Here is a 26,160-nt window from a genome sequence, read left to right as displayed (position 1 = left end):
TTTTATATGACATACAGGGATAGTATTTATTAAATACCAAGGTTTAAAAAGTGCAATACAGATGGAAGAATCTGCAATAATGCAAATGCATACAGATGACTTCACATAAATAAAATCAGTGATACCAAAAGATAATAATTATTTTGCCCCTACAGCAAGGAAGAGGCCCAAATGAAAGCTGCATAGCACACTGCCTACAACAGTGACTGACAACTTCAGGAGGAGGGAAGGTGTTATCTGAGGAAGTTCCCCAAGGAATTTCAGTGTGCTTCCACTTCGCCACTCCCACCTCACTTAGGCTGAGAATTCCTATCACAGAGCCAAGGAGCAGAGTCCATTCAAAAACCAAGTTTAAAACAGAAACCAATATGTGAGACCAAACAGGTGCCTCAAAGAAAAATCTACCCTGAATGCATTGTAGATTCAAGGCTGGGAAAATTGATAGCAACGTTTTGTACTCAATTCTGTTTCAAACATTAAATAAACCAATAAATCAATGTTACTGCATTCAGATGTTTAAGCTCAATCATTATTTTTTTTTGATATACATTACCATTACTGATAACATTTTCACATGTAAAGACTATGTAAGAATTTTATAATATATATAACCACCCTTACCTGCTTAAGCAAATATAAACAAATACTCCCACATTTAGTTTTTAAAACTATGCTTTCACTTGATGGAAAAAGTGATGGACTACAGTGACCTCTCTCAAAAGGGGGTGTAAATTTTTCTGAAAGCCAGACTTTAGTCACACCGAGGCATTTTATTGTAAGTTAAATGCAAAAGCAACTTAGTTCTTCAGAAAAAAATAAAATAAAAATAAAATAGATCAACATTTGACACACACTGGACCAAAAAAAAATCTGAATAAAGATGATAAAGATAAAAATATATTACTCAAAAAAATCCTTGAATTTAATATAAAACTTTAATTTCCCTCTACTAAAAATTTTATTCACAAGAGGTTATAGGTTGTTTGTTTGTTGGAAATCTATTTGAAAAGGTTAAAAATTAAAAGAACTGCTTTATTTCTTTGTTCCATTAGTACTAAGCCACAAGATCTTTGTAAGTTGTATCTGAAAGAAGAACATAAAAAACTTAAAAGCAGGAGCAGTGAAAGGGGAGTGGAAGCTCAAGAATATATTACTGAGAAGAAACTCTACAACTCGACCTCACTTATGACACATGGGTAGCAAGAGCAAACCAGCCTTCTTCATTTTGTTTCTCAATCTGTTGAACAAAGAAGCAGAAAGGCTTTAGAAAGTAATCAGGAGCATGAAACCACTCAAGATTTACAATTACTTATACCAAGTACATAGAACCAAAGTTATCATACCACTGAATGGTACTAAAAATTATTGCTACTAGCAATTTTTATTCTCTATCAGAGGCACTCCCAAATATTACCTGGTCAACAGATCCCATTATTGATTTGGAAGGCCTAATTTTTTTAAAAAGAATCAATCCAGTATTTTATACAAATCAATGTACAACTTTTTAAAATAAAAAAAAAGTTATTTGACCTTGGTAAATTAAATCTGTTACTAAATTCCAGAAATTAAGGGCAAGTTATATAAAATAGTTTACGTTAAAGCTTTTTAAGAATGTAAGAAACAACAAAGGACAAATCTTCCAGTGCTGAGCAACTGGAATATTCTGAGCCTATCGATTAATTTGGACTATAAATACTCAATGTTTATTGTGGCATTCACTATTTGGTCTAATTACTGAAGCTAGTAATAAGAATAGCAAGGAAGATTCTCCCCCCAACCCCATCAAACAGTTGTTAGCTCACATTTGCAAATGTAATGTTTATGATTTTAAAGATACTCTCACAATTTGCTATGACTAATCAGTCAAAGGAACTATATTTTGCTGTATTACCAGCACAGAAAAACATCTTTTGCAAAAATTTTGGATATACTGTAAGATGCTTAGTTTCTGTACATTACTGTAGCAAATCAGAACACATAAAAAATACGTAAGACATTTATTTACCCTTTGTGCCATAACCTCTCTACGTGTGGCACATAACCTCTCTGTGGCACACTCAGATATAGCACACTGGGGCAGAATGACAAGGAAAGTGACTGGCCCCAGGGCTCTGGCTATCCCAAGCCCTACACAGCCACAGCAAAGACTGAGGAAACCAGTATCTCAGTAAGCCCACAACCCATTCAAGGCACACCTGCGTGTCTTGCCACACTATTTGGAATGGTCTGCCTGAAATAATAATGTCTGATCTTTGTTGAAATCTTATTGAATTTTACCTTATTCCTTAGTTACCCTAGAAAACAAAAGAAGTGTATACTTATTTGTTTTTTCTAATGAAGGTGAATTAGTATTTCTTTTCTTCTGAGAATTTTATATTATCTTTAAGATAAAAGGAATAATAATTAGGTATTGAAACTGCTAAATCAGCCACCTCCCACCTTTGCCCTCCCAACCTCTAGACACATTTCACAATTACATTTTATCACATACCTTTGCTCTTGGATTAAGAGGTGTCGAGTGCCCACTTCCTGAGGTGGCATTTAATGGAGAACAAGAATTACTAGTAGCCCCTGGAGATCTATTTATGAGAAATAAAAGAGAGTGAGAGAGTAATTATTATTCACCTTCAAAAATTATATAAGACACAATTCTCAATACTGAGAAGAGCTTGAAAGGAATGGCTGACTTAAGTCCAAATAAGGTAAATTATTTGCAATATATTTTCACCAACCTAAGTCTTTTTTTTTTAATTAATAGATTTTCTTTTTTAGAGTATGTTTAGGTTTACAGAAAGACTGAATGGAATGTACAGAGACCATTAGAGGACCATACAGATAAGTTTTTAACATTAAAAGAGGAAGAATGGATGTGCAGGGGTGGGGAAGAAGGTCAAGGTTGTTCAAGAGTAATGAGACATGGAGCCGTGCAGTACTAGCATGTAGAGTGGACACACAGAGCCAGGTACATCCTTGGTGTCACCATTTACCAACCACGCGACCCATCGAGGCAAACTGCCCAATTAGCTCTATGAGCTTTGGTTTCACTTACTGTAAAGGAGGAAAATACTATTGGTCAATTTACCCTGTCATATATTACCTCCTAATTTTGTAACCCATAAAACGCTCTACATATGTGCTATTATCCCATTTTTGTTTTCAATAGTCAACCCAATGCTTTTCTACTTAATTAAGGCTTTTTCCTCACTCTTCTTCTTTTTTCCCCCAAAATTCTCCTCCCCAATTACTTGATTTTCTCTACATGAGTGAATCTGTCTGAAACTAAGTCAGACATTATGCACTACCTTTTTTCACAAAGAGAATAAAACACAAACCACATTCTTGATTTTAACCCTACCTTCTTGAATTTAGCCCACTGGTAGGAGAGACAGTACTGCATTTTGAGCTTTCTGGGGCTTCCGCTAGTGGAATAGATACCTCAATCGTCCTCTTTCCTCCTTCTATAATATAAAAATAAACATTAGTTTATTACCTTTCAATAAAATTTAACTTGATTTCTGTCTTACTGCAAATTATACATCATAAATTTGAGGGTTCTTTCTATATTTTTATCATCATGGACCACAAATACACTTCAAGGATTTTTTAAAAAACGAACTGTGGGACAAGAAACTTTAGTTCTTAGTGTCAATTCAGGAGCATGCCAGTTCCTAGAGAGCCAGAATCTTCAGACAAGTGGTATCATGTCAGATCTGCAAGTGAAAAACAGAAATTAAGAGCTAGCCCTAAAGAACAGGAGAGCTTGGTGAGAGTGACTTATCTAAAGCTTTCCAAAAAAAAAAAAAGAAAAAGAAAGAAAATTTCTGGAGTTACGCAGTAAAACTTTAAATCTTCTAAATTTATTACATTATTACTGTTACTGAAGACATTAAATTTGGAGGGAAAAGTTAGCTGAAGAGCTCATATGGCCAAAGGCAAGTATAATTATGTACTTTTTCAATATTTCAGAAGTAATCAGTCAACAAATATTTACTAAGTATCTACTCATGAAAAGCTCAGGCAGTGCTCCTAAGAATCACTGCTTAAAACCAATGATTTCTTGGGCTTCCCTGGTGGCGCAGTGGTTGAGAGTCCGCCTGCCGATGCAGGGGACATGGGTTCGTGCCCCAGTCCAGGTGGATTCCACATGCCACGGAGCAGCTGGGCCCATGAGCCATGGCCGCTGAGCCTGCACGTCCGGAACCTGTGCTCTGCAACAGGAGAGGCCACAGCGGTGAGAGGCCCACGTACCACAAAAAAAAAAAAAAAAAAAAAAAAGAAAAGAATACCTTAGACAAATAAGCACTGGAATGGAAAGAACGCGGTTGCAAATCTACCAGTTTGCTTTAGAATTTCAGACAAATCACTCAACCTCTTTGTGCCTCGGTTTACTTATTTATCAAATAGTTGTATCAGCTTTGTCTACTCTGAGGGTACGTTGAAAACTAAATGAGCCAACAGAAATGAAAGTATTAACCTCAAAGAACTACTGAAATAGATGTCTCATTTCATCACAAAATTATTCTTACAAGTGTTCTGCTTTATTTTTTCTTCATTGCACTTAGCACTAACTGACATTGTCTCATGTATTTATTTGCTTATTTGTATTGCCTGCTCCCCAACTTGAATCCTGGAGTAGTCAAGCTGGGCAGGGGCTTGTCCTGTTCGATGCAGTATCCCCAGTGCCCAGAACATGGTGGCACATCATTGGTATTCACATATATTGAGTGATTTCACTTATTTATTCTAGTCAGAAGTTGCCTCTAGACTTTCTGACTATGAAGAACAGTAGATAAAGCTGTAATGTGAAGGAGCCTAGAATAAACAAAGAGGAAGGACCTTAGGGAAATGTGTTATCCATTACTTTCCAGTAACTTCCAAATCACTGTTTTCCTTTTTAAAAATATTTATTTATTTGGCTGCACCAGGTCTTAGTTGCGGCACTCGCGATCTCTAGTTGCGGCATGTGTGCGGAATCTAGTTCCCTGACCAGAGATCGAACTCGGGCCCCCAGCATTGGGAACGTGGAGTCTTAACCACTGGACCACCAGGGAAATGCCTCAAATTACTCTGTTTTCTCGGTCTGTAATTCAAAAAGGAAATAACTTCTGAGAGAAAAAGTCTTATTGGTAGATCCTTCATAGGTAACCTACTTCAACCAGCCACAGGACATAGGAATCTCTCTAAAACAACAATGCTTGAACACCTCAGGGGGCACACCACTTACTGATACAGAGCTCTGTCTATTCCTGACAATTAGAACCTTCTCTTACACCGGGCCCAAATTAGTCTCTCTAGAACCTTCATGCAGCTCTACCCCTTGAGGGTCTTAATAATTCAGTTTTTGGCTAAAGAGCAACTTGAGGTCTACTTCCTTTCATCAGTACCTTTTTTTTTTTTTTTTTTTTGCGGTACGCGGGCCTCTCACTGTTGCGGCCTCTCCCGTTGCGGAGCACAGGCTCTGGACGCGCAGGCCCAGCGGCCATGGCTCACAGGCCCAGTTGCTCTGCGGCATGAGGGATGTTCCCGGACCGGGGCACAAACCCGTGTCCTCTGCATTGGCAGGCGGACTCTCAACCACTGCGCCACCAGGGAAGCCCCATCAGTACCTTTTTGAATGTGATCACTAAGACAACTAATTTTTCAGTTACTTTCTATTGTTTAGAATCCCCTGTAGCTTTCCACATTCCTAAATGTAACAATTAAATAGGAAGTTTAACTTACAAGTGAAAATGTTTTAAGGGTTTTAACAGAATAATAACTTATAATTTGTTGCTGATGAAATTCTAAATTATTTTGATGCTTATGTTTATAAATAGCTGCAGCATATGCCATGAACGAATCATATACAGAAATAGATCCCATTTACATGTAGGGCAACTTAGGAACTCAGACACCAAAGATTAACTGCAGGCACCATGGGATAGCTTTCTAGAAGCTAGAGAGGAGACCGGCCTTCTAGTCCCATTTCTGTCACTTAGGTCTGTTTCTTTCTATATAAAATTGAAAACACTGAAATATATGTGCTCTGAGATTTCTTTTAGCTAAATACATACTTGCAAAATCAAGAAAATGAAAATTTTCATGTGTCTAAGATTTTAAATCATGAATTTGTGACTAACCAGTCCATGCTCCAAGAGGTGACCGACTAGGTGATACTGGTGGAGAGGAAGGATTCAAACCAACAAGTTTCTGCTGCTCTATTAATTGCAAGAGTTTTCCACGAGCCTCCATACTCTGTCGATTTAATTCTGCAATCTGCTCCTCCATGCTACTTGGTGTTAGAGGTTGTACTGCTGGAAAAGTCTTTAAAAACAAAAAAAGGACACAGACTCCATATTAAAAATAATACAAACAATTATGACCTTTTGTAAAAACGAACTCTTCCACTAAGAGCCAGCAAATTAGTATTCATAGCCTTTGCTACATGTGGACTTGAATACTGGGCGAACAGTAATAGAATTTACAAATCTCTTAATTGAAAAATAAAGGCTAAAGTAAAGGGATACTAATCCTTCTAATATCAGTGCCACATAAGCCCTCTAGTCCCTCTGTCCATGGAGAGTGTCTGTGGGACAAAGCAAAGCCTTCCTGCATCTCTTGGCATTTGCTGAGCTGCACAAAGATCACACGAGCAAAGATACTACTCCGAGTGACTGACTTCTAACATCCTTATTAAAGACAGGTCTGGAGTTCGTAGCACACTATACAAAAGAGGACCTGCTACAGTTGAAATAGATGCTTCTATAATGTTAATCTTCATACATGCACTATGAGCTATTTGGCAAAGATTTCTAGGAATCTTATCACTCCTTCTGACCATGTGCCAGCCTACCCAGGCCACTTTTGGCCTAATATACCTGACTCGAGAAGGCTGGTGACTGGAAAGGAATATGAGAGGTAGAGTAAAAAGGAGCACCCAAGGAATATAATGTAAGTTTGATTTGAAAATTCCTGAAAGGAATGTCACTCTTAAGTATTTCATTTAGTAAATATGTCCCTTTGGGGAAAAACAATTCCTACTAGAAGTCACAAATTTGTAGATTATGCCCGTTAGTTAAAAAAGAGAGATGCAAAACAGCATGAATTAAATATCATTTTGCAATTCTGATTATAATGAAAAGGGTGGTGAGGGCAATAGTACTAGATTGCCCTCTCTAGCCTGTTATACTAACTGGAAAAGGGGGCAAGCTCCATTTTTAATTCTGTGGGCTTTTTTAAACCAAGAGCTGCCTGTTTCAAATAATCTTCAAAACTGCATACACAGAAATGTCTCTGTTGACTAAAACTGAGGCAGCTCGTATTTACATACAACTGTATCGATCACTGCTGCCCACTCCTAATCTCCGTCTCGGCTTCTTCCGCCAGTCCCTTCTGACTGCTACTTCTGTCACTCAATACCCATATTGCCCTTATTGCCCGTGAGCCAGTGCTGACAGAGATGGCCCTTACCCCCACCCTCTCCTAACCTTCCTCGTGGAAACCCTCAACCCACAGTTGGTAAAGCCCTTATGGAAGCGATCACTCTGGAACCCCTAATCCATGAAGCTGACCAGCTCCTTCCCACGGCCCCGCCTCCCATCAGAACTCTGAGAGGCGCCACGTTGGCTCATGACATGGTAAAAGGAAGACTCTCCCGTCACTGGGATCTGCATGAGGGCGTGTGTTATAAACACTCCACAACTGCAACTTAGAATCCCTTTGCTCCCCACAAACAAGGAAATGAAGGGTCAAGGTCAGCCCTCAGTTACTTAACTTACAAAATTCCAGCACTACGATATGCAAACGTTTGCTTCTCAAAGTGTAATCCTTGGACCAACATCACCTGGGAACTTATTAGAAACGCACAGGTTCTACCTCAGACCTATTTAATCAGAGTCTGCATTTTAGCAAGATTCCCAGATGATTAGTATGTGCATTAAAGTCTGACTTTAATATTCTTTAAAACATCATTTCTAAGGGAAAATGCATTCTGTGTCCTAAAAAATGAACTACTCACGAGCTGAGCGCCAACTACACATAATTCTCTTTTATGAGCCCCTTTAAGAGTAAAAGTGATTTCAATTAAAACACAGTTATGTGGTAAACTTTCAAGCCATATTTATTCTGTATATTATATTTAAAACTTCATTCCTCGCTTAATTTTAGCTTTCCTACCTGTTTTACTTTTGTCCTATTTTCCTCATTCATTTCCTCATTTTAAATTTTATGTTGTACTCTTTTAATGTATGTGTGACATAAACTGATAAATAACCTCTACTTATTTTTTGATGAGGACTTGACACAGCATAAGCCATACCAGCTTCACAGATATCCAGGGTCATTGCTGGATGCTCCAGCAATATACTTAAATACCAATATGCCTGTCGTCAATCCTTAACTGGTACTCACAGAGGTCATGTCGCTGGCATGACTCGTCTCCTGTCTGTTAAACTCCCGAAGTCCATCCCCTTGCTCTCCCCCTGGCCCAATAATATTATTCAGATGTGCCTTGATAGCTGAATTCTGCAGTGTCAACTCAGCAATTCGTGCCGTGATGTCCTTTCTTTGTATTAATGTCTCATTTGTTCTAAGCTGTTGCCCATCTCCCAATACTGGGGGTTCTTCTGAGAGTGCAGGGTGTCTTGATTTCTGAGTGCTTGAACAGGAATTGCACAGGGGCTGTGAGAGGTTAACAAAAGGAGCCTGGGTTTTGTTCTGCAAATCTTCTCCCACGTGAGAGGCCCTCCACCTCTGAGTAAAGAGATGACTCTCTTCACTTGAATTCTGAATGTCTGTGCCAGTAGGTACAGTCTTCTTTTCCCAATTTTGTTCCTTCTCAATTATTTCCACAGTTGGAGGAATTCGTGGAGCAGGACGAGTTTGAACAGTCCTCCTCAATACTGTAGATAAAATTAAAGCATAATAAACATGTACCGTTTAACCACAGTTGGCACTATAATCATCTCATTAGCCCTCCTTAGTAGTTAGAGAAATATTTCAATAGAAGGATTTGGCTTCTGAATGCCTCATTTATTTTAGCAGAGAACATACCAGCAATACCAGAGCTAACAATCAAGTACAGAGTCTTTTATATTCCTTAGAGCTTTATCGGCATCCTTCTGAAAACCCGTCTACCAAGTTCACATTTTAACACATATATTAACTCATACCTGGGAATCCTGGGGGGAGTATAGATACATAATGTAAACTGAGGATGGGCAAGGGAAGCATCTCTGAAGAAGTAAAGTTTTTAAATGATTACATATGTGACAGACATTACAGTCAGAGAACAACATATGTGAAGGCCCCAAAATAGGAAACAGCAAAGAAAGGAGGCCAGTCTGGCTGTAGCATAGCAACAAGGCAGAACTGGGAGTATATGAGACCAGAGAGGCATGCAGGGCCATTTCTTGCAGAGCTTTTTTTTTTTTTTTTTTTTTTTTGCGGTACGCGGGCCTCTCACTGTCGTGGCTTCTCCCGTTGCAGAGCACAGGCTCCGGACGTGCAGGCTCAGCGGCCATGGCTCACGGGCCCAACCGCTCCGTGGCATGTGGGATCTTCCCGGACCGGGGCACAAACCCATGTCCCCTGCATCGGCAGGAGGATTCTCAACCACTGCGCCACCAGGGAAGCCCATCTTGCAGAGCTTTTTAAAGCCATGTTAGAAATTTTATTTTATTTTATTTTATTTTATTTTAATTTATTTATTTTTTTTTCCGGTATGCGGGCCTCTCACTGTTGTGGCCTCTCCCGTTGCGGAGCACAGGCTCCGAACGCGCAGGCCTAGCGGCCATGGCTCACGGGCTTAGTTGCTCCGCGGCATGTGGGATCTTCCCGGACCAGGGCACGAACCCGTGTCTCCTGCATCGGCAGGCGGATTCTCAACCACTGCACCACCAGGGAAGCCCAGAAATTTTATAATTTAATCCCAGAGCAATGAAACCTGGAGGTTTGGGAATGACTCAATTTACATAATTTACATTTCTTAAACGCTGTCGATAATTCGAAGGTCCAGGAATAGAAGTAGTGAGACCAATAAGCAACTGTAGTAGTCAAGAAGAAAGATGATGGTAGCTTTGACTAAGGTATGTTTGCTATAAAGATGGAGAGAAGTAGATACATTTGAGAAATATTTTGGCAATAGAACTGAGAGTGATGAACTGAAAGTAGGGAGTGAGGGAAACGCACAGAGCGAGATGGCATGCACAAGTGAATGGATGGTGATGCCATTTACTGAGATGGAGAAGACAAGGAGAACAGATTTGGTGGAAGGTGGATTATTAAGAATTGTTTTAAACATGCTAAGTTTAAGGTGCCTATATATCCATCCAAGCAGATGAAACATGGGCCAGAAACTCAAGAGCCTATCTAGACTAAGACCCAAAACTGGAGGTCACTGGCATATACTGGGGTTGGCCAAAAAGTTCATTCAGGTTTTTCTGTAACATCTTATGGAAGCCACAAGAACGAGTGAGATTATTTAGAGAGAAAGAATAGAGTGAGAGAAGAAACCAGTAACAAGACATGAAGAACTCAACATTTAGAGTCAGATAAAGGAGGAGAAGCTAGCAAAGCAGACTGAAATGGAGCAGCCAGAAAGATAAAGAAATATTACAAGAATGTGCTTTCAAGGAAACAAAGAGGCAGTGGTTAACTGTGTGTAATATTACTATAAGACCTAGAAACATAAGGACAGAAAAGTGTACAGTGGAGTTAACAACACATTGGCCACTGAAGCCCTTAGCAAGAGTGATTTAGGTAGAATGACCAATATGGGAGTGAATTGGGGGAATAGATGCTTCTATTTCAAGACTACAGACTGAGCATACATTTATCTCGCCTTCTTTAACTGACAGTAAGGAAATATAAACACAAATAAACTCACACCAGTAAAGATAGTGGTCTGGGGAGAAGCAGTAGCAAACTAGATATTTCAACACATTTCTGGAAGACTAAGAGTGGATGGGAAGTGTGTGAAAGAATGAAATTGTGCAGAAGCCACAGTCCAGAATATGTCTATTAATTAAAAGGAAGCTACAGGTAAAGCCAGTTTCTTTTGGGGAGTACTGAAAAGGCTGCAGGCTCAAAGCTGACAGGTACAGAGAAAGAGAAAAGTAGGGCTAAACTGGGGAACTACTTGAAAGCTTGTCTTTTATACAGCTATGTCAGTCAACCTGTTGCTCACCACTTCTGACACCCATCCTTGAAAACAACAACAACAAAAAAAACAGGGTTGGGAAGAGCAAATGTGGTAGACCCAATTGAATAGCTGGATCCTGCTTCCATATGCTACAGGAAGCCTGCAGTTAACATCTCATGCCCATACGCGCAAAGCAACTACTTAAGGCAAAACATATTGGAAAAATAGACCTAGCCTTACCAACATCATAGAGGAGAAAACTTATGCCAACTACCTATACTATTCAACCTAGTCATTTATTCTTAAATATGAATGGACAATAAAGGATGACCAGAAATTGAGGAAAGCCAGCAGCACAAAAAAGAAAAGCCAGGATAGATAAATAGAACAGACTAAGAAGAGAAGAAAGAAAATTCAGGTACAGAGGAAAATGTAACAAAATTTTAACTGGTTTCCTCTGAAGAGAGTTTCTGGAAGATATTGCATTCATAATGAGCAGCAATGGAAAAAAGGACAATCAGAAAATAAGAAAGGGTCCTTGCTTGGAAATTAAAAATATGGTTGGTGAAATACAAAAATGTAAAAGTCAGGCTTGAATATAAAGTGAAAAATACTTCCAAAATATAAGAAGGAAGGTATAAGACCAAATACATGAGAAAATAATCCAGAAGGTCAACATATAATTTCCCCAAACTGTAGAAAGTCATGTCTTCTGACGGAAAGGTCCCACGGGTGCCTCACAGTATAATGAGGAAAAAATCCACATTTAGATACACCCTGTGCAATTTCAGAATAAAAATAAAGGGATCGTAAAAGCTTCCACAGAGAAAGAGTAGGTCAAAAATACAAAGAAATAAAATTTCAATATGAAATCAGACATCTCAACTGCAACACTGGATACTAAAAAATCAATGGAACAATGCCTTTAATTTCTCAGGAAAAGGGGTTAAGGACCTAGAATTCTATTTCTAGCCAAATCATCAATCAAGTATAAGAGGAAAATGAAAATATTTTCAGATTTTCAAAAACTCTAAGTTTACCTTCTATATACCCCTTCTGATGACTTCTTTCAGAAAATTTGAGGGAGAAAACCAAAAAAGAGGAAGAAATGGAATCTAGGACGCAGCAGATCCAAACCAAAAGTGTGATAACAGGGACTTCCCTGGTAGTCCAGTGGTTAAGAATCCACCTTCCAATGCAGGGGACGCATGTTCAATCCCTGGTGGGGGAACTAAGATCCCACATGCTGCGGGGCAACTAAGCCCACGTGCTGCAACTACTGAGCACGCGAGCCACAACTAGAGAACCCATGTGCCACAACTACAGAGCCCACACATTCTGGAGCCTGCACACCACAACTCGAGAAAAGTCCACATGCCGCAACAAAAGATCCCACATGCTGCAACGAAGATCCTGTATGCCACAACTAAGACCTGATGGCAGCCAAAAATAAAATAAATAAATGAAATTTTTTTTTTAAGTGTGATAACAGCAAGTCCCAGGATAAGAGCTGTGCAACAGGCCCAGAAAGCAATCCGTTGAGACTGGAACAGAGGTTGGTGGGCTCTGGGAAGGTATCTCTGGTGTGAATGTGGAATGACTAAAGGACGTGCAAATGAAATGGGTGAAAGCACATTATATTTTTGTCAACAAGACGGTAAAAGCAATTTGAATCTTCAGGCAAAATAAAAACAGAACAAGAAAATCACAGTATAAACACAGAGCCAAGTAAAACATTCGGAGCAAATGATGAAGTGAAGTAAGAATTCACCTTGATCTTCATACTATGAACTTTTTCCTTTTGCATGGCACAAGGACTGATAGTAACAATGGACCACCCAAAAAGAAAATGTAATTGTTATTTGTTTTCAATGTCAGTATCCATCTACAGATGAGACAGAGAAGATATAATGGTAATGGAACATTGTAAATGTTATCAAACTTGATACTACCAAAGGAAAGGTAAAGGTGACTGAAGATGGGAGGTGGAAACAAAGGAGAGGAAGAAGGAAGGGAGGGGAGTTAGTGTTCTCCTCTCATAGCAGAAAGCTAATAGATACTGCCTGAAGTTAATGAAAAAGAAATAGAAAGTATTTAAAGTCATAAAGTTCTGCAACAGAAGAATTAAAAATAAAAATATAATTTTCCAAATTAGAGAAGAGAGGCAGGTGTTAAGATGAATTAAACCCTCTTCTTTAATAAGGGAGAGTCTATAATGATTGTGTAAAGTTGATACTTCAAGAAAAGAGATGTAAAAATATTTTATGTTAATTATTAAGAACACCATCAGATAAACAGAAATCAAACTGGGATAAAAATAACTGCCTCGGGCTTCCCTGGTGGCGCAGTGGTTGAGAGTCCACCTGCCGATGCAGGGGACGTGGGTTCGTGCCCCGGTCCGGGAAGATCCCACATGCCGCGGAGCGGCTGGGCCCGTGAGCCATGGCCGCTGAGCCTGCGCGTCCGGAGCCTGTGCTCCACAAGGGGAGAGGCCACAACAGTGAGAGGCCCGCGTACCAAAAAAAAAAAAAAAAAAAAAAAATACCTGCCTCTTGAGGTAGGCCTAGAGGTGGAGGAGGAGGAGACCCTTGTATGTGCTTTTTTTAACCACCTGCAAATATAAATTAAATTAATACTTTAAAAAGTGAATGGAAGATAAGAAAGTGAAAACAGCATATGTATACCACTCTTTCAAGAAGCATGGTTATAAAAGTAGAAATTGATTAGTAGCTAAAGGAAAGTATTTATGATGGGAAATTCTAGAACAACACTGTCCAATATGGCAGCCTCTGGTTATATGTGACTATTCATATTCAAACTTTAATTAAAATTAAATAAAATTTAAAATTCAGTTCCATCAGTCACAGTAGCCACATTTCAGGTTCTCAGCAGTCCCAAAAGGCTAACAGTGGCTACCATATTAAATGGGGGAGATACAGAACATTTTTTATCATCACAGAAAGTTCTATTGAACAGTTGTTCTAGAGCATAACTGAACACTGATGATGTACCCTATGTACCTCTCATCTCTGTGTGCATGTTCAGTTTAACTGAACAACTCTTTACATGTGAGCGTTCCAAAGAAAATGCTGAAAAGTATGTTAATAAAACTTCACCAATTCAGAATACATATTCCAAGGTAGTTCTTTCTGCACACTGTAAAAGAAATGTGCAGTGTTATTTTCAATGCAGAACCTGCTGAAGATGCTAACAAAATGTTGTCTAGAGCAATCCCTGAATAATTTGCTTTAACGAACAATTAATATATTTGCCGAGTAAAAATATTTATTATAATTATTTCTTTAAAAGGATTTCAAGCTACCTTGTTATCACCAATGAAAAATAATTTACAATATCTCATAAGAGATCATTAGGCAAGCCCATTAATAACATGCAAACATTTGAAAAATTACTTTAAGGAATGAAAAGCTAACTTGAACAGAAATCAGAATTGAAATTATATTTCGTAAATCTAGCCAATGTTAATAATACTTACTAGACCTCTAAAGAGGAAATATCAAATCACAGAACTGTAGAGTTGGAAGGACATTGAAGATAAAGGAAAAGACTCTCATTTGAGAGACAGGAAAACTAAAGTCCAGGAGAGGTATCTTAGCCCCATGACGCACAGCTAGTCACTGGACCGGCAGGCCAAGACTCCAGCACTTTTGACCCTCAGCCTAGCGCTGTCCCCCTGCACCACACAGATCTGACAAACTCTACATTTGCATTGTAAATGCTAAAACAAATTTTATAACAGCAAGGATTTGTCATATTCTTTAACCTCTTATGGTCTTTTCACATCCTCTAAGGGAAACGAAGTGCAGAAAATCTGACAAATTCTGTATGTCCTAATGACAATAAAAATTATTCTTCTGTTCCTCTACATAAAAATATAAACACTCTTTTTTTTTTTTTTTTTTTTTTTTTTTTTTTGCGGTATGCGGGCCTCTCACTGTTGTGGCCTCTCCCGTTGCGGAGCACAGGCTCCGGACGCGCAGGCCCAGCGGCCATGGCTCACGGGCTCAGTTGCTCCGCGGCATGTGGGATCCTCCCGGACCAGGGCACGAACCCGTGTCTCCTGCATCGGCAGGCGGATTCTCAACCACTGCGCCACCAGGGAAGCCCTAAACACTCTTTTTAAAGAAAGAGAAATTTAGGCAAATCAGGGCTGAATAACATTTTTCTAAAAACTGTGGAGGAACATCTAAGGTAGTTGTTTTGATTGAAGAACTCTTCTGAAAATGAAAGCTATAGCTCCAGAAAAATGTACATGTGGACAAATAAACATAATTTTCCAAACAGTGAAGGAGTCCATGGAACATCTGAAGACCATCCATGAGCTCCAAGTTTTAAGAATCTATGAGTTAAGGATTAATAGTAAATTTTTAAAATATTATTCAAAGTTCTCTTTATATGTGCTATAAAAGTAATTCTAAAGCTACTTTTAATTATACATAGGCTTTCATTATAAAATTCTCCAAGCTGACTGAGCTAAAAACTTTTGCTAAAAAAGAGGTTAATAATCAGATCTGACTTACAAAATCCTCCAAGTCACAGTTCCTGTCTTTTCTTGGTTAAACTTTCCTTACTCTCCGGGGTATAATCTCCCCTTGTTTCTTATCCCCTCCTGTGCCCCTGGACCATAGACACAAATGGGATTCCCCTTACTCTGCATTTTATTGCTGAGGACTTTGGTCCTTTGATCTGAGTTCAATTAATATTTACAATGTCTGATGGAACAGATACATAATGAAATTCACTGTCACATTTCACCATAGGTATAATACACATGATATAAACCACCCTGAAAGACTCTCCTTCAGCTTAAAGGTATGGTAATCAGTATCCTTTTTTTAAATTTTTTTAAAAGTTTTTGTGGTACGTGGGCCTCCCACTGTTGTGGCCTCTCCCGTTGCAGAGCACAGGCTCCGGACGCACAGGCTCAGCAGCCATGGCTCACGGGCCCAGCCGCTCCGTGGCATGAGGGATCCTCCCGGACCGGGGCACGAACCCACGTCCCCTGCACCGGCAGGTGGACTCTCAACCACTGCGCCACCAGGGAAGCCCTAGTATCTTTAAAAATTCTGTTTATCAGGGAAAAATGAACACAATATTTTACATATATGAAGCATAAAAAAAACAGCTGCCTTATAGCTTTAGAAGAAGCCTGCTTACCATCCTGCAAAGGACAGAATTCTGAGTTGCTCTTCTGCCTGGGTGGTGTTAACAGTACCGCTGGCTCAAATATATGCCCTGGAAAATTGCTGGCCAGATTCCCGCTTTCTGGAGGGTTTGGCACCTGAGACAGTTTAACAGGCAAATCTTCCTGTGGCAATTCAACCACATCTTCCCCTCTGAACATCAATGGCACGGAGACATTAGCATTTACAGCTGGACCCTCTGAAGAAGATGAGAGGCTATGAGTACTCAAAGGAATTATGAGCGCACTTTAGGTGTTTATACTTAGATGCATTTCCACAGAGGGCAAAATCCCGGGGCCTCCGGAGCCTTCACTTTCTAGTCCACATGCCCATTTAGCAGTCACTCACAGGCAAAGCTCTTGGGGGGGCAGCACTGGGAAGAAGTGGCTGTTTTTGAGAAAAGCACTGCCCTTGAAGACCTGCCCTCACCATTGAGTTTATTTCATGCAAGTTAAATTTTCGAGTCAGCCACTTCTTAGAATCCTTTCTAAGAAAACACGCCTAAATACATAAAACTCTTTCCATACAGAGACACTCATCAAAATATTACTTAGAAGTAAAAAATCCTAAATGGCCTATTCAGCCTATGGCATATAATGATGGCACATGAGGTGAAAAAAAGGTTTTCAAAGCATCACCACAAATGAACTCAAGTCATGACTTTCTAAAAGTCAGTATTTTTTTTTTTTTTCCATGACCATCTCTTCCCCCTCTGAACCTGGGGCACCATAATGAAAGGTGCTGGTACTAAATTCCCACATATCTAGGAAGCTAGTTCTTCTACTTTCTATTTCTGTGACTTTGCTAAGCTACCAACACTTTCTCTAAGCCTTAGTTTTCTCATCTAAAAAATGGGGGTAACAATGACACCTACTTCATAAGACTGAGTGAAGAACTCTTGAAAATTAAATGAAAGCTATATTATGAGGATTAAATGAGATAATACATGTAAAACACTGTAAAAGTACTTGGCATAGAGCAAGTAGCCAATAAATATTAACTGGAAGTAGCAGTGGCAAATGTAATAGTGTTAATGCTGTTTACGCATAAACAGCCAGTAATTACATACAAGTTTACAGTTTTGTTTTCTCTATAAGTATTTTAATCCCAATCTGGGATAATAAGATTATTCCACTCACCTGGACTGTCCATACTTCTACTTGTGGCTCCCCTTTCTAATGCCTGACTTTCTTTGTTATGTATCACAGGACAGTTCTTAATGGCATGTGTGAGTGATATAAGCTGCTCATCTGTTGTGATCATGTACTGCTGAAGTCTTGCCTAGAGAAAAACGAACAAAATAATATAATTGGCATATCAGACAACAAATCATCACCTAGGTATGTACAACTATATCATTTCAGACTTTCAAATACTAAAACAATGCATTCATTAAAACATATAAATATTTTTAAAATTCCATGGTAGAAGAATGGTCTAATAAATCATGGAATATTATTAATTAATAAATACACTGCTACAACAATAAGAATTAACTTTTTCATAGGGCTTTCAATTTACAAAATCTCTTTATATAGATGATACACTACTGACTCTCAAGCTACCCCAAGAGATACATCAAGTGGAGGAAACTCAACAGAGTATTATACAGGCATTTAAACTGATAAACATGAGCATTATAAAAACTTATGGTAACGCATATAAAATAGTGTTTAAAGACTATATATATACATGTATATATATATGTATATATATTACAGTTGACACTTGAACACAGGAATTAGGGGCATCAACCCAATGCACAGTGAAAATTCATGTATAACTTTACAGTTGGCCCTCCATATTCGAGGTTCTGCATCTGTGGATTCAACCAATCGCAGACTGCGTAGTACTGTAGTACATATTTATTGAAAAAAATTCACATATAAGTGAACCAGCACAGTTCAAACTAGTGTTGTTCATGGGCCAATGGTATATACACAAACGGACATAGATATCTCCAAGATGAACAGACATTAGATAAAAATCAGATGTGGTCATCGGTCAGAAATATTATTAGTAGGACTGCTGAATGAAGTATACTAAACATTTTTATATCTGCCCAAGTTTTTCCCAAATTCCACACTCATATATCTAGTGGCCTACTCAACATCTCCACCAGGAACTCACATAGACTTTTCAAACTTAAAATACACAAAACCAAACTCCTCCTGAACATCTCCACCTCATCAATAACAACTCCATCCTTCTAACTGCTCAGGCCAAAACTCTGACTCTTCTCTCACATCTTCCCCTTCACCCCATATCCTATCCATTGGCACATTCTACTGGTTGACTTCAAAATATATTAAGGGGCTTCCCTGGTGGCACAGTGGTTAAGAATCCACCTGCCAATGCAGGGGACATTGCCTACAAGCTTAAAGTGTTTACAGATTCAACATCAGGTCATGATACATTCCTTCTGATGATGTCATATCTTCTTGAGGCTGAGTTTTCATTAGTTGATGTGCTAAAAAGCAACACTGCATAAAAATGATTGTGAATAGGAAATAAGACTGATGGTGTCCAATACAATTCCAAGCTATGAGAAGCTGTACAATGCTTCATGTACAACATGTATACATATTCCATTAGTAAATAACTGGTTATTTAATCATGATAAAAATAAGACTTTTTCTATCAATTTACATGTATTATTTTTTTCACACAGCATCCAAGCTGTTAAGACATAAATGCTTATTAAGTTGTTTGAACCTAACTACTTAATAAATGGAACTGTTGGGTATTTCTTTGGTCTAAGAGTGTCCTGAGGCACTAAGGGCTTGAATGGAGCTAGGGCAGTGATCTCTGATCTAATCTCAACACAACAGCCCAGAGTGATTCTCTTAAAACTTAAGTCAGATCACATCTCTTCTCTATCCAAAACCCTTCAGTGGTTTCTCATCTCATTCAGAGCACTCAGCCGGCAGGGCCCCATGTGATCTGGCTTCCCTGCTCTTTTCTCCTCCTGCGCCCCCTCTCCCACATCCCACTCCCACCACCCTGGTCTCCTTGATGGCTTTGAGCTCAATAGCCATGCTCCCACCTCGTGACCTTTACCCTTGCTGTTCCTCTGCCTCGAGTGCTCTTCCCTCAGCTATCAGCATGCTCGCTTCCTCACCTCCTTCAGGCCTTTGCTCAATGTCACCTTCTCAGACAAACATGGGCCATCCTATTTATACCTTCCCACCTTGGGCACTTCCTATGCCTCTTACCTGCTTTACTTTTCTTTATAGTACATAATAACCATCTAACTTACAATATACTTCACTATTTGGGGGGTGTGTTTATTTAGAATATAAGCTCCTTGAGGGCCAAGATTTTTTTTGTTGTTCATTACTGTATTTCCTGCACCTAGAACAGTTCCAGGCCCACAGTAAGCGCTCAATAAAGATTTGTTGAACGTATTAGTATACTTTAAAGTGTACTATCTTCCTAAAAGAATTGAAAATATATGTTCACACAAATACTTGTACATGAATGTCCATAGCAGCATTATTAATTCATTACACACAAAAAGTGGAAACAACTCAAAACGTCCTTCAACTGATGAATGGATAAGCAAAATGTGGTAGAGCATATAATATTTAGAATATTATTGGGCAATAAAGAGGAATGTAGTACTGATATATGTGACAACATGGATGAACCCTGAAAACACTACGTTGTGTGAAAGAAGCCAGACACCAAACACCACATATTGCATGATTCCACTTACATAAAATATCCAGATTAGGCAAATCTATAAAAACATAAAGTATATTTGTGGTTACCAGGGGTTGAGGGGAGGACAGAATGGAGAGTGAATGCTAATTAGTATGGGGTTTCTCTTTGGGTTAATGAAAATACTCTGGACTTAGCTAATGGTGCTGGTACACAACTCCATGAATATATTAAGAAACCACTGAATTGCATGCTTTAAAAGGGTGAGGTAAATGGTATGTGAACTATATATCAATAAAAAAAATTGCATGTCTTATATCTAATGTCCATTGACACAAACATAACTTGTCTACTAACTACTGATTTTCTAGTCTCTTTTGGCTGTTAAGTAAAAGTAATAATAACGAGTATTTGAGAACAAAAAGATGAATAAAGATACTGAAGATACTATAAACAACTTTAAACAGCATATGTTATAGGAGGGCTCCTCAAAGGGTATCCTCTGCTATTTTGAAATGAAAAGTAGCTATCATAACACTCATTTCACATTTTGGATAAACTATTATAATATTGGTAGTTATCATTTAAATGTAGATTCTGTCTTCCCCAATAAATAGTAAGTTTCTTAAAGACAGCAGACTTATTCTACACTATTTTTAGTCCAAGTTTCTACTATACTACCTCCAATATAATAAATGTGCCATAAAAGTTACTCCTGATGATAATAAAGAAGCAATAAGTAATCACGCCAGTGCAGCTAAATCAAAGGCAAAGAAGAGAACCTCATACATCCATAAAAATGCTTTATACTACTAAACAAAGAAAAGTTTGGGATCTCATCTAAGTACCTGGGTAGCAGTATTTTCTTCTCTAAGGAGAAGAATTTCAGCTGTCAGAGCATCAATCAGCTCTCGATGATCGCCTAATGCTTGTTCCAGCTGCTGCCTTGTCTCTACTTCTTTACGCAGTTGGAGCTCACTCTACAAAAAAAAAAGTCAAATAAACTCCCATCCATAGCATAACATGTTGAAAACTAAAAGTTTCTACTCAAAGCTGTCAAAGAAGAGAATACTTACAAAGTATATATTATGTGACAGTAATGACAATTAAATATTTTTATTAAAAGGTTTACAGTTGATTATAATGTGCTGCTTTATCCTCTTCCCTTCTTTAAATATAACACAATGAACAGAATGGTATGTAGAATTAAACAACTACAATTTTTATAGAAGAGAGTGGAAGGAAGTACATATACATGTTGCTTGAATGTATGCAGGCCATCTCCAGAAGGACACACTAGTATCTGGTAATGATAGTTGGCTACAAGGAAGGAAACAGGTTAAATGGAAGTTAGGGGTGGGATTTAGGTTTTTCATCGTATATTCTATCTTTGAATTTCATACCATGTAAATGTATCACCAATTCAAAAATTAAGTTTGTTAAAATATAATTTAAAATAAAAAACAGGTTTAAATGATTTAGCTTTGTAAAGCAAGTGATTAAAAAGTACATGCTTCTAAGCCTGTAATACATTCAGAGAGCCAAAAGTACATTCCTAGAGATTCCTAACTTCTGGGTAGAATTTTAAGACTATCACAAGTCTGACAGTATAATAAATCTTTAAAAAGCAAATTTAGGGCTTCCCTGGTGGCGCAGTGGTTGAGAGTCCGCCTGCCGATGTAGGAGACGCGGGTTCGTGCCCTGGTCCGGGAGGATCCCACATGCCGCGGAGCGGCTGAGCCCGTGAGCCATGGCCGCTGGGCCTGCGCGTCCGGAGCCTGTGCTCCGCAACGGGAGAGGCCACAACAGTGAGAGGCCCGCATACCGCAAAAATAAAATAAAAAAAAAAAAATTAAAAAAATAAAAAAATAAAAAATAAAAAGCAAATTTAGATAGATCTCTACAAAATGGTGGAGTAGAAGGACCTGAGCCCCCCTCCCCTCACGAAAACACCAAAATCACAGCTAACTACTAAACAACCATTGACAAAAAACGACTGGAACCTACCAAAAATGATCTTCTACTTCCAAAGATAAATAAGAATCCACGAGATGGTAGGAGGGGCACATTCACGACACAGTCAGATCCTATACCTGCCGATGGGCAACCCACAAACTGGAAAATAGTTCTCCCACAGGAGTGAGAGTTCTGGGCCCAGGTCAGGCTCCCTGGTCTGGAGGTCTGGCACTGGGAGGAGGAACCCCCAGAGCATGTGGCTTTGAAAACCAGGGGGGCTTGATCACAGGAACTCCACAGGACTGAGGGAAACAGAAACGCCACTCTTGGAGGGTACATACAAGGTCTCGTGTATACCAGGACCCAGGGGAAAAAGCAGTGACTGCAGAGGAGCCTGTGCCAGACCTACCTGCTGGTCTTGGAGGGTCTCCTGGGGAGGTGGGGGGTGGCTGTGCCTCACTGCGGGGACAAGGACAAGGACACTGGTGGCAGAGGTACTGGCTAATCATTGGCGTGAGCTGTCCTGGAGGCTGCCATTTTGATGCCAAGACCTGGCCCCACCCAACAGTCTAAAGGCTCCAGTGATGGGACGCCTCAGGCCAAACAACCCATAGGGCAGGAACACAGTCCGATCCATCAGCAGACAGGCTGCTTAAAGTCTTCCTGAGCCCACAGCCACCTCTAAACACACCCCTTGACATGGCCCTGTCCATGAGAGAGACAAGAACCAGCTCCACCCACCAGTGGGCAGCACCAGTCCCTCCCACCAGAAAGCCTGCACAAGCCTCTTAGATCAGCTTCATCTACCAGGAGACAGACACAAGAAGCAAGACAAACCATAATCCTGTGCCTGTGGGACCACAAACACAGAAAGTTAGACAAAATGAGACAACAGAGGTATATGTTCCAGACAAAGGAACAACATAAAACCCCAGAAGAACAACTAAGTGAGTGGAGATAGGAAGTCTACCTGAAAAAGAATTCAGAGTAATGATAGTAAAGATGATCCAAGATCTCAGAAAAAGAATAGATGCACAGATCGAGAAGATATAAGGAATGTTTAAGAGCTAGAAGATATAAAGAACAAACAAAGAGATAAACAATGCAATAACTGAAATGAAAAATACACTAGAAGGAATTCACAGCACAATAAATGAGGCAGAAGAATGGATAAGTGAGCTGGAAGACAGAATGGTGGAAATCACTGCCGCAGAACAGAATAAAGAAAAAAGAATGAAAAGAATGGGGACAGCCTAAGAGACTTCTGGGACAACATTAAATGCACCAACATTTGCATTTTAGGAGTCCCAGAAGGAGAAGAGAGTCAGAAAGGGCCTGAGAAAATATGTGAAGAGATAATAGCCGAAAACTTCCCTAACATGGGAAAGGAAACAGTCATCCAAGTTCAGGAAGCGCAGAGAGTCTCATACAGGATAAATGCAAGGAGGAACCTGCCAAGATACATATTAACACATTACTGACCAGGGGATTTTTGCAGAAACTAACGCTGGTGGCCGGCAATTTGTTATGTAAGTGAATATGGAAACACTACTAGCATTTAAGTAAATATTGACAACTTTTTTTTTGCACTTAATGTATTTACTTGAAACTTTGTACATGTCTTACTAAAGCATTCTAATATTTTGTTAGAGTGCGATAGGCAGTATAGCAGGCACCTCTGTGCAGGGGAACAGAACATCTATTACAAACATACTGTGTTTCACTGTGCTTTCCCCTGAAAGAGCAGATGCTACACTTTCTGGTGGCACTTTTTTTTAGTCCTGTGGGTATTATTTCCTCTAGAATATGTTTTTATTTTACCTGATAGTTGACAAGGTGGATCTTTGCAGGGGACTCTTTTAGAAACTCCACATGAAGGACCAGGTGCGGGATTGCCACTACGTTCACCAGAATGGTCAGTTACCCATTCTCAAGCTAATAAAAATTACTTGTAAGTCATTTTATTCTGTGCATTAAGGCTACAATAAATTTTAAACACATTGAATAAACCGCAATTACTCAAAAGAAACCCAGTTTCTTATACCATTTTCGAGTTTTCCAGAGGACACTGAAGTTTGACAGATTTGATCAGATCAATCAACTCCTTTCATATATTTATTATACTCTATATACAAGTGGGCTTAGTTATCTGATAGCCAGTCCTCCTGTCTTATTTTCCTGTAGATGCTATTGAGGCGTCATGAATAGTTGTCACCATGTGAACTAGCCTCGTCTTTCCATATAAGAAGAATCACTTCTCCCCTCTGTAGATTTTTAGATTTCTCCTTTAATTGGTTTAATAGACCACGATTCTCTCTTATAGTCCCACAAACTCTGGTTTTATTTCTCAACAAGATTTCAGATGTGGACACAGCTGTAATAACTGTCTTTGTAGATGTAGTGCCATGAACCAAGATAAGGTTATAGGACCAATAATATTGTTTCTTGTAGTTTCTTTCCTTCACCCCCGTAAATCTGAATGCTGCATGTATATCCAGTTTCACTTTCACTAACCATGCTGACCAAAATTCAATATTTTGTAAGTTTTCTGGGATTATACGTTTTGAATCTGAGTTGTCCTCTCCACTTTATCTTTGCCTCCTCAAACGATTGCTCTTGTTTGGGTACATAGATCGATTGAAATTTTTGTAGAAAATAATCCAAAAGAGATTTAACTTTTGAAATTCTGTCTGCAGGACATGGAGTTTCCAAGTTATCGTTAAAGTGAAGAAATGTCATTATTTGTTTGAACCTTCTTCTCGTCATAATCTTTGGAAAGATAGGTGTTTCAAGTAAGGGATCAGTCGACCAATATTCTTTCCAGTGTGACTTTCTTATTTGTTCCATCAAAATTATTAATCCAAGAAACTTCTTCATGTCACTATTGCTTACTTACATCAGTCCATTTTAAAGCCTTATAATACTTTTTATATGATTTTTAAAGTCTTATAATACTTTTTATACGATTTTTCATTCTGTTGGTGATACAACTTTGTTTGAAAAGCAACCAACTTGAAAAAGTCGTTACCAAAAATTAATTCTGCTATTTCACTAACACTTTGTGGGTTATTACATTCAATAGTTACAGCTGACACACCCGTAAAGTCTTCTAATTTTTGTGAAATGTTGCCTTCAACCCACTCTTCTGTAGAAGCAAAGAAGCATTCTCCAGCACTGTGAGTTTCATTTTCACTTTCTGTATCAGAATCAATCACTAAGGCTTTTTGTCTTTTTGTTGGTCTAACATTCACATCTTCTGAATCAGAACTATATTCTGAAGAACTATCATCTTCTGAGACACTAGTATATATGTCACTAGAACAATCAGAGAAAGTATCTGCATAAAATTCACTGAAAAATTCTTCACTCAAAATTTCATGATGCATAATTTTTGAAGATTTTATGATAATAAACTTGCATTTATAATTTACACAAGGTTGGAACAAAAACCTAATGGAGCAAAACGTGAATGGTAATGACAATCGCAAGTTGTATAATGAACCCTTGATCAATTTTAAGCCCTAACAACTTCACACGGTGATATTAATTGTATCACTTTCTAAAAACGTACTGATACATCTCTGGTCAATAACGTTCAGGTAACAAAAGATGTATTAATACATCGCTGGTCAATAAGTTGTTAATCAAATTGACAAAAATTAAAGACAGAGAAAATATTAAAAGCAACAAGGGAAAAGCAACAAATAACATACAAGGGAATCCCCATAAGGTTATCAGCTGATTTTTCAGCAAACTCTGAGGCCAGAAGGGAGTGGCAAGATATACTTAAAGTGATAAAAGGGAAAAACCTACCACCAAGAATACTCTACCCAGCAAGGCTCTCATTCCAATTCAATGGAGAAATCAAAAGGTTTACAGACGAGCAAAAGTTAAAAGAATTCAGCACCACCAAACCAGCTTTACAACAAATGCTAAAGGAACTTCTCTAGGGGGAAAAGAAAAGCCCATGACAAGAAAAGAGAAAATTAAAAGTGGGAAAATTAACTGGTAAAGGCAAACATACAGTAAAGGTAGGAAATCATCCATACACAAATATGATATCAAAATCAACAATCATGAGGACAGTACAAATGCAGGATATTGGAAATGCATTTGAAATTAAGAGACCAGCAACTTAAAACAATATTGTATATATAGAGACTGCTATATCAAAACCTCATGATAACCACAAACCAAAAATCTACAATACATATACAG

At 38.7% G+C, this 26,160-nt stretch overlaps 1 protein-coding gene across 13 annotated transcripts in view; it reads right to left on the bottom strand.

Annotated features, from left to right (window-relative positions):
• SPICE1 (spindle and centriole associated protein 1) overlaps nucleotides 1-26,160 on the bottom strand; it is a 91,107-nt gene continuing 64,947 nt past the window's right edge. For 6 of the 13 annotated variants that reach the window (XM_067034625.1, XM_067034627.1, XM_067034634.1 and 3 more), the window contains 9 exons: nucleotides 20,835-20,966; nucleotides 20,042-20,065; nucleotides 17,463-17,604; nucleotides 16,298-16,522; nucleotides 8,389-8,879; nucleotides 6,120-6,303; nucleotides 3,356-3,458; nucleotides 2,492-2,579; nucleotides 1-1,237 (listed from right to left, as the gene is read on the bottom strand). In XM_067034625.1, coding sequence (XP_066890726.1) covers nucleotides 1,184-1,237; nucleotides 2,492-2,579; nucleotides 3,356-3,458; nucleotides 6,120-6,303; nucleotides 8,389-8,879; nucleotides 16,298-16,522; nucleotides 17,463-17,604; nucleotides 20,042-20,065; nucleotides 20,835-20,966 — 1,443 coding nt within the window. In that variant the 3' untranslated portion in view covers nucleotides 1-1,183. The remainder of the gene's footprint in view (nucleotides 1,238-2,491; nucleotides 2,580-3,355; nucleotides 3,459-6,119; nucleotides 6,304-8,388; nucleotides 8,880-16,297; nucleotides 16,523-17,462; nucleotides 17,605-20,041; nucleotides 20,066-20,834; nucleotides 20,967-26,160) is intronic. The other 7 variants (XM_059063861.2, XM_067034624.1, XM_067034630.1 and 4 more) reach the window with 3 other exon arrangements.

The sequence above is a fragment of the Kogia breviceps genome, chromosome 5 (genome assembly GCF_026419965.1).
Source record: "Kogia breviceps isolate mKogBre1 chromosome 5, mKogBre1 haplotype 1, whole genome shotgun sequence".
NCBI classification, from domain to species: Eukaryota; Metazoa; Chordata; class Mammalia; order Artiodactyla; family Physeteridae; genus Kogia; species Kogia breviceps.
Note: the sequence above shows the minus strand (reverse complement) of the source record. Positions and strands in the feature narration are given on the sequence as shown.